The following is a 10,390-nucleotide window of genomic DNA, read 5'->3' as shown; positions in this document are numbered from 1 at the left end:
GAATCGTCGTTCCAACATATTCATAACGATTTAAGAGAACATAACACTTCATTTAAAATACAATTACCAAATTCATTCGTATCAGATAATATACAGCAATAATGTCATAAGAGATCTTGATGGATCTTGACATGAAGTACTCTTGATCTTTTCCGTAAGAACCTACACTTAATTTTAATCGAGAATACTCATTTCAACATCACTTACCTACTTTAAAAGCTTTTTTTTCATTTCCATAAAAATGAGAGGTTTATATTGTTGCCTTTGAAGTCTATTTCCCTAATAATATTTGTGAATACTTCACATTTCATTGACTACATGTAGTGTTTAAATTGAAATGGAAATAAAATAGCAGCCCTTAAATGATCCATGGCTGGGCTAAGGGTTCCTCACCACTTCAATCGGAAACTTATAGCTTACTTCACCACTTCACTCCAATCTAGTTTAATTGTGACATAATTATGTCCAATTTAAACTGCCCATTCAAATCTTGAATAGTCGTCCGTTAAGATTTACGTATTCTAAATTCTAGATCATCTGGATATTTATTTCCGGACTATTTAGAACATCTGGGCCTTTGTAACGTATTCTCATTAGAATCAATTTATCATTATAAGTTTTTGCTTAAGGATATGATTAAGAGGCATTTGTTCATGATACGAGCTCCTAGAGTTTCGTCTGTCTCATACATATTGTTCCTGCACTTCTTATTTAATACCATAATAACTTGATATTTTCTTTCCAGTTCACCTTCAATTTGAAGATCCATCGCTACGGGACTACGTTCTCTACTCCATCGTTGGTAACTTCATCCGTGGCAACTTTACGCCAACCAGTTTCACTGAAAGACCTTGCAGAGATGAAGAACCTCTTCCCTACTTCGTGCCAAAACGCACAAGAGCTGTTCGTTCCAAACACGTTAAGACCAAGTGGCACAATGAAGATTATACTTATAGGACGAAGAGTGAAAGTGAATTCGATGGATATTACTTTAAGCCGAGGTTCCGTAGTTATTCGCGAGTGGAACGGTCAGTGTTCAAGATGAGATATAGATTCGTGCCTGCAACGATAGTTAGTGGACCGTTGGAAGGCAGGACCAGTGTAGTGCTGCAGTGGTCACTAATTGACGTTTCGCGAATAGAAAGTGAAGAAACTAGTGTTGTTTTTAGGTGAGTACTATTAATCGAGTTTTATCTTTTAAACAGGGTTTAATTTCATTGAAAATTTTTATTTATTTTTCCATTCTAAATTAAATCTCCTTAAACTTTTCGATATTTTTTATACTAAATAATATGTCACAATCTAATACTCCTTTAATACTAGTAAAAGCTTTATTATTGTATCTACAAACGTTTTAGTAGATACTAAAACGTTTGTAGATACAATAATAAAGCTTTACTTACTTAATACATTTTTATGCATTATTTTTATTAATTTATATTTGAAAATTATATTCATTAACTGCCATATACATCCTAATCTCCAACCAAAGGTTGCCTGGAAGAGATTGCCATTGCAAATCAGCAATATCTTTGTTGATATTAATTTTGTTTGTCTCTGTAATCTAAATTATATTTATAAAGTCTTGCCTGCCTATACATCAAAACCTTGTAGGTTAATAAATAAAAAAATGAACGCTCGATCGCCTGTCACACAGGCTTGAGTTTACTTTTGACGCTAAGTTTGCGCGCTTCGCACAAACAATTTCTGGGTCATAGATAATAATATTTCTTCATTACAGTTTTTGTTATTAATTATTATTTTACATTTGAAGTACTTATTTATGTTATTAATTAATCTATTATTTTAAAAAACTCATTTTCACTTGAGGACAAATTTTTAAAATCATAATTTTTTTTTATTATTTATTTAATAGTATTGAAATAAGTTATTCGTAAATAATAATAATAAGCATGTTCCAAATTTAAACGATGACTTTGACTTAAAAGAGTAAATCGTGCGTCACAAATGATGTGAATGCGCCATTTACTCCATTCAACAGGGAAACATAGTTTGAGCCTGCTAAAGACAAACGAGGGGCTTAGTAGCCGGTGTGACAAGCGGTCTAGAAGTTTGATCAACATTTTATACCGAAATGTATTCGTTTTACAGAGTGTTTTAGTATGTGAACAAGCATAGGCTTTTGGTATTGGCTCTTTAAGATAGATTAGTCTATTCATTGATTACGTAATTATAAAACTTAACTTTTAATTATTAAATATTTTTACATATTCATTTATTTCCTGCGGGATCATATTAAAGGAAATATTATATGATATCATATTTGTTTTTTTTTTATTGTGTAACATAGAAATTATATAGATGTCGTGCAGGTGAAAGGGAGTTAAGGACAAAAAATGAGCTATCCTAGATTGAATTCTGTGTCAATATTTTGTATCAAATTTCATTCGATTGAATTCGGTCGTTTTAGTCTGATTGAGTAACAAACATCCACCCAATCTATCGTATTTCTAATATTAGTAAATTATTATAAGTTAAACAATAAATAAATATTGGACAACATCACATACATTACTCTGATCCCAATGTAAGTAGCTAAAGCACTTGTCACTTCTAGATTTTATACATCTTTGGTGATATGACAGAGTTAATGGCTTAATTATTTATTTTTTAGCTCTATGTCCACAAATAAATATTCGCTAGACAAGCCTCACGGCTGCGTGTCAGATTCCAGCTAACGTAGGCTTAATTATCAACCAACAATTGCATCGAACCGCGTCGTGTTTGCCCAATTTATCGTGCCTACTGTTTAGTCAAATACGATTTATCCAACTGTGAATAAAGGCATTAATATACTATTGATTTGTAAACATTTTCAATTAACGATTCGTGTTTGAACCACGAACACAACAGTGATGACGTCACCGCTGTAATGTCGTCATGTATGTACAGTTCGCGTGAAGACTTACATGATATAATATGACTAAGGTACGGGATTCGAATTTTCTAGAGGTGTAGCGAAAATCAAAATTGTATTCGAATTTCAAATTAAATTAATAATCTCATAAATATATTAATAGCCTAGGCCGATTTTTCTCCCTGTGATTATGGGACGATAGCTGCACTCTCATTTTGAAAAGCAAAAGTTGTGCAAAAAAATAAAAAGGATTCTTGATTGTAATTTATAAAGTTGTTATGATTTAACAAAGAATTAATTTTAGATAGCGGGAAAAAGTTACCGGCAACGTTGAGAGCGGCGCTATGGCTGGTTAAAAAAAATGTAAATCGTACCTACAGACGTCATAAATCTACACTGAAATTAAATTAAAAAAAAACTGTCATAGCCTATTGCAGCACATAGTCTGATGATCCCTTTATTCAGTGACAGTCGTGTTAATGGTGTGTTTTGCTTCTCGGTAGTATATTAAGCAAGTTGGTATATCAATGCGACACTGGCGACAACACAAAATATTGTACATAAGAAACTCTATTTCTTTGTCTGGCACTTAAAAGATTGACACTATTGTCTTTCGTACGCTTGTGTGAAGTGTATGAAGCTTTGGCAACTGGATTAGCGTCGACCGTATTTGGTAAAATAAATCAAAAATTAAAAAATATGAAAAGAGAATAAAATATTTTTAAACACTAAAAATATTATTAGAGTCTGCCGTGGTACGTCATCTATATCATTATGAATCTGATAACTAGGATCCTCAATTACTTCCGACATAGATATGTCTTTTTATTATAAAAGTTTTAAGAAAAAATGCAAATGAAAATTCAAGAATTTATGTGTAATTGTGAATTTCTTATTTACTCGTAATTTCCAATCCGTTCCGAAGAACTAAGTTCGGTAATAAGAAGAAAAGACAGCAATCGTTCAACTATTTTCACCACACATCAATAATGTCCGCCGATTAATACCGGAAGTAATTTTTGTACTGTCTTATTTATTACGCAAAAACATTTGAAGCATCGTATACTCTTGATGAATGTGGAATAATAAACGTAACAGTACCAACGTAACATGAAATAACGATAAATAAAATGAAATGGTTCAAGGAAATTAATATTCCAGCTGGGTCAACGCGCTGGAGAGCGACCAGAATAAAACTAAGGTGAAATTGGCGTTCAAAAGAGTCTTCAGGAAAGTTGTACGGACGTTAATAAGCGGCATAAGTTGCGAACTTCGTTTACCAGGACATAAATCAGAAATTCGAACTCCGAACTCACGAGATGTTAATCAACTATTTTACTTTTGGTCTTTATTAGAAAGATTTTACGATTCTTGTTGTATGAACTTGATACAATCGCTTGAGTGTCTTCATTGAAGCTAAACTTTCCAATCGGCTTATAAAATATTAACACTTCAAATATAATCTTTGATACTTTGATACGAATTTCAAAGTTAAGACGAAAAAAAACGTATTTAAGAGTAGCAATATTATTACATAACATAACATAAACAGCCTGTAAATTTCCCACTGCTGGGCTAAGCTCTCCCTTTAAGGATTTGTTATTTACTTTCCTTCTTGATTTCTTGTCACCAAAACATTATTATACATTACAAACACACATAGGCACACGCACACTTAAACAAACGACCGCACACATGCACTCATAAGATTCTCAACTCTAAACTGAATACTTGATATAATTTCACTCTGATTACCGTATTCTAGTTTTGTAATACAATATATATTAAAACTTAGTTCGTTATACTATTTTGGTTTAGACGAGTTATATAGCACACGTAAAAGTTATTTATTTAAACATAAAATTTAAGCTTAATATAATAAGTCTAAGATATATAAGTACTGATACGGGGTCTCCCGTATCTAAGAGGCCAGTGAGTTCCTATTTAAGGGTAGGCCTCTTTGATAAATTTAACATAATATAAACCAATAAAATTATTCTTATTATTATGTAAGCTGTTGGATATACATATATCTACATTAACCTATATTATGACTGTTAATAAAATTGCATTTGCATTGTATGAGCCAAGATGGCCCAGTGGCTAGAACGCGTGCATCTTAACCGATGATTTCGGGTTCAAACCCAGGCAGGCACCACTGAAATTTCATGTGCTTAATTTATGTTTATAATTCATCTCGTGCTCGGCGGTGAAGGAAAACATCGTGAGGAAACCTGAATGTGTCTAATTTCAACGAAATTCTGCCACATGTGTATTCCGCCAACCCGCATTGGAGCAGCGTGGTGGAATATGCTCCAAAACCTTCTCCTCAAAGGGAGAGTAGGCCTTTATCCCAGCAGTGGGACATTTACGGGCTGCTAATGATGAAAAAATAATGATTAAAGATGAAGCGAACATATAATTCAAATATTTGTTTTTTATCCGATATTATGTCTAATTCACAGTTAACTTGGACCTGAGAGTAGTAGTGCAAAGACCTTAAAAATAAAACACCTCTTCTGCCTTCTATGTAGTCGTGATGGTTAATTTTTTTGCTTAGAGAAACCCAATTACATTTATTAATTAGTAACTATTTGAATATTGTTATTATTAACGCATTAATATAAAAATAATGACGACCTCCGTGGTCGAGTTGTGTGTACACCGGTTTTCATGGGTACGCCACTCCGAGGTCCCGGGTTCTATTACCGGCCGAGTCGATGTAGAAAATGTTTAATAGTTTTCTAAGTTGTCTTTGGTCTGGGTGTTTGTGGTACCGTCGTTACTTCTGATTTTCCATAACACAAGTGCTTTAGCTACTTTCATTGGGATCAGAGTAATGACGTATGCGATATCGTCCAATATTTATTTATTTAATGTGTACATTAAATGTATTTAAAACGGGATATTTATCATGTTTTTTATTTTTATTTGGTGGAGCTCGATATTTCGACATAATCTACGAATGTCTTGTTCACGAGTCTCGTTTTAAATACTTATAGTAATAAAAATAACCATATTAATTTTAAATCTTACAATTAAATGTTTCTACTCTCACTAGTGTGAGATATGAATCTATCAAAAATATATTGGCGCGCCTTGGGGGTAAAATTGGCTCGTATGCTAAACCATCGATCTATACTCCCTAGTAAGTGCGTAGCGCGTATACTATTATATTTATTCTTTGTAGCTATATACTAATATACTATTATTCTTATATTTTAATTACAAATTCTTTTCATAGCCATGTATGATGTAGCCCGAGTCTCTCGACGATCACATTTATTAAACAATTTTATTTTTTATACTTATGTTTAAAAATCCTAAACTATACTACGTTCCAACAAACGCATTAAAATCGAAATTTAAATATACTGTCTGAATTTCTTTAAACAAAGCATCTTAATTTTACAAAAAAAAAATCTGCCCCCAAGAAGGGATGGAGAATTACAAAATACGTTTTTTAAAAAAAATCGAAGATGTTCAAGCTAGAAAACAGTTCAAAAATCTAAATTGAATAAAATAAAATTTTACATAAAAATTGTATCTTAACAACTTTTGCTACAAAAGTTAGTTAGAGAGTTATGCTATATTTAAATTCAACCGGATAAATTTGGAAATTTGTATGTGCCTGGAATTGAAAATTAATTTTACTGTTACTTTACTTAAAGTTACTCACACACAAATACGTTATGACGTCGAGACGGGGAAATCAACGGTGCACTGTGTAAAAATTCACGTCACGACACCGTAACGAGCCATGTTGAACGGTACGATGAAATTAACTACGGCTATTCACGCAGCACGGTATAAGCGACGCTGTAACGCGTATCCCTTATCCGTTCTGAAATTATTCATGACGTTCGTTATTTAAAATTCAGAAATCCATTTGTACGCGTGACAGTACCGTCACATAAATACGGATAAAAGTCCAAATACGATAAACATTGGCATGTATTTTTAAAAGCTATTGTATTTTTTGAATATACAAATAATAAACATTTCTTTTTTTAATTAAAAGTACCTAAAGACATCACAAGCAGAGACGAGCAGATGGTAAGTGTAGGTACACAAGAAAAATAAAAAAACGATGTAAAAATATAGCATAAAAAATAACTTATCGAGAGATTGCCTCAGTCCTCACGCATCAGATATTCACTGCCGTACTTTGGACGATATATAAACCATAATAATTACAGGTACTATTGACCTCATATTGTCGTTCCAATTTGACGGCATATTACGATTGTCTATGGGTAGGCTGACCAATTACGATCAGGTGTCTCATTTTATTGTCCGCTTGTAAATTGTCAATTTAAAAAAAAAATGTGCGCAAAAAGGTTATTCACATCTGTTTCAAATTGTCCTCAGATGAAAATTTTTATTTATTTTATTTAGAAACTTAGCTGTTGCCTTTAATAGTATCATTTCTTACATAATTCACATCGGACATCTTTCACGTGTTTTATTACAGCCGTAAATCTTGTCTCGGTGGGAAATTGTGTAGAAAATAAAATAAATAGACATACATTGAAATATCTTTTTTTTCTTTTAAAATAAGAATAAGCGTATACTATTTTCCATATTTAAATGTAGATTTTTCTTAAATTTGCTTAAATTTCCAATTATTCTTATCGCCAGTCGTAATCCATTGTACATAGACATCTGTCTATTTAGAAATCTATCTTAATAGATAAATAGTAAGAAAGATAATTTCATTTAATACAAAATATAACAATGCAATATATTATAATAAAGACACAAAGATAAACAACCGGCCCTGAAAGGCAACATTTAATCTAAAGTCTAGACTTGGGATACGTATTTATGTAAATAAAAAAAAAATATTGTCTATATTATTATTTAACATTTCCCATCATCCTCTTAAATTTCTTTCCTTGACGCGACGTTAAGATTCTTAAATATGATAATTTGCTCCTAATAAATAAGGATTCCCGAAACGAATTATAACAAAACCCTAAAGAATAAACAAAAAACAATCTTATGTCAGTTTAATAAAATATAATATTCCATGAAACGAAAAAAGGCCTCCAAAATTGTCATAACAAGCAATAATAGGTTTTATTACAAGGGTATAAAAATCATAGATTGGCTACTCGGGTCACTAACGCCCGACAAGCGTTCGTGCTGATCGTAAATTGTTTCGTAATGCAATTGATCAAAGCCACGATCGCCTTTGTTCTATCCACGATATTTCTTTATGGCAATACTCCTTTAAGTTTCTTAAGTTAAAACTTCTTATCATTGCTGGAGTCCTGTTACCGGTAAAGTTAGAAAAGCTGGAAAATTCCTTTTGTTTATTGTATTTTACTATTTTATTTGGATTTTCCAAAATGGAAACTACGCCATTATTAAAAATATATTTTGTTTCTAAATGAAAACAAAGGCGTTTTCCACTATAACTTTTAAGTTTAACTTTATTTTTATTTTTTTACTATTAGGTTTATAGATGAATTTAAATTAAATTAACTCTGCAAAGACGCGTCCATATTGAATCCAGTTAACATATGTATCACGGGCGTGCTAGAAAGAAGTACGATCGTAATGAGTGTGCTTCTGAGACCCGTGCTCTTAATGGCAAATTAACACACTCGGATAACGTGCATTTAATTAGCATTCCATCCAGTAAGAAGCTAATGCGTTTTTTAATATCATTATTAAAAATAATACTGGGCTCATTAAAAGGTATTTTTATATATAGTAGAAATCTGGCTCTACATTCGCACTGCAAGAAATATTAACCATTTCTTACATCGCCAATTTTTTCTGCCTCGCACAAACACGCACCTGCACCGGTGTTGCAGATGTCCATGGGCGGTGGTAGTCCATCAGGTGAGCCGCCTTATCGTTTGCCACCTATAACATAAAAGAACCCCACTAACCTTGTTTTGTTTATTGACGGCTCACGGTCTACGCTATTGTTAATGAGGCCCAAGAATTTTACTTTTTACCTGGTCCGAACCACTTATTCTATATTTGACTTCCTGATAAAGTTCCGCTGCTGCTGCAAGCTACAGATGCTCACAATGATGATAAAGAAACAACTGCTTAATCACAACGTTCATAGTTCAACTGGAAATTACCAATTTGAAAATGTTTATGACTCACGATAAATAATCCTTTGATCTACCCAGAAACTGACATTCGCAGAAAAACGACGCATGTTCGGGGGCGAGCAGCGAATAGCTATGAATAAGTCATATACACTCGTAATTAAGCCTATTAGTATTAATTTTGATGTAATATAAACAACATGACAATCATTGTAGTGAGTACTTCAATTATAGATAGACATCTGTCAATATTTTTATACTAGCAACCGAAATTTAATTTCAATTAAAAAAAATAATGGGAACAAATGAATACATTAACAGCCTGTAAATTTCCGACTGCTGGGCCTCCTCACCCTTTGAGGAGAAGGTTTTGAAGCATATTCCACCACGCGGGTCCATTGGGGGTTGTTGGAATACACATGTGGCAGAATTTCGTTGAAATTAGATACATGCAGGTTTCCTCACGATGTTTTCCTTCACCGCCGAGCAAGAGATGAATTATAAACACAAGTTAAGCACATGAAATTCGGTGGTTCTTGCCTGGGTTAGAACCCGAAATCATCGGTTAAGATGCACGCGTTCTAACCATTGGGCCATCTCGGCTCGGAGTATATTATTTTATATATAATAATAATAAATATTGGACAACATCACATTCATTTTATATACTATGGGTACTAAAGGTTTGAGTATCTTGTAACATTATATGAAATATAACTCAGAAATCATACACTTCTGTTAAAATTTTGTTCATGAGAGAAGTCTAGACATCATCAACATAACATAAATGCAGCCACGCTTTTTATTAAACCCTATTTAAAGAACTAATTTTATAAAACTGTTAAAGCTTGAGCTGTATTATGAGATATCTTTATTGCTGTTGATAAAACCTGAGTTTACACGTGTGAGAATCTGTAGCGAAGTTGGTAGTTGGTTTTATTTGTGTACTACACACCTCGGTATTTGTATTAACTTGTTCAGTTACAAAGGGTTAATATTTACTCATAAAATAAAGTTTTTTTTTTTGTTGTTTTCTAATAATTATAATATTTATTTATTTTCCAGCAAAGGAATCGCTAGATATAGTGATAAGGTTTTTGCAATAAATGCAAAAACAAATCTTCGAATTAGATTGTCTGTCAATAATTTCGAATCGCTAAGGGATGTGTAGTCACTACGAAGCTGTGACACATGTGACATGATCAGGATGAAGAGTCGGTTTTGTGTCTATTTTCCGCAGTAAAATGTACAATTAATCGAAGCCTTCTAAAAGTAGAATTGGACCCAAGATCTTCAAACTTATCCCAACAATTGTTATTAAATTTGTATTGTATAAAAAATTAAGACGTTTGACGACGCCACTGTAATCTCTACATGCCATCGGCGATACCAAATCGTTTTTTCAGTATCACTATGATTAACTTTTTTATGAAAATAA

General features: G+C 32.5%; 1 protein-coding gene across 1 annotated transcript in view; it reads left to right on the top strand.

Annotated features, from left to right (window-relative positions):
• Positions 1-241: 241 nt before the first annotated feature.
• LOC125069516 overlaps positions 242-10,390 on the top strand; it is a 124,307-nt gene continuing 114,158 nt past the window's right edge. The window contains exons 1-2 of the mRNA XM_047679036.1: positions 242-248; positions 746-1,169. Of these exons, the coding sequence (XP_047534992.1) occupies positions 242-248; positions 746-1,169 (431 nt within the window). The remainder of the gene's footprint in view (positions 249-745; positions 1,170-10,390) is intronic.

The sequence above is a fragment of the Vanessa atalanta genome, chromosome 15, assembly GCF_905147765.1.
Source record: "Vanessa atalanta chromosome 15, ilVanAtal1.2, whole genome shotgun sequence".
Lineage (NCBI taxonomy): Eukaryota > Metazoa > Arthropoda > Insecta > Lepidoptera > Nymphalidae > Vanessa > Vanessa atalanta.
Note: the sequence above shows the minus strand (reverse complement) of the source record. Positions and strands in the feature narration are given on the sequence as shown.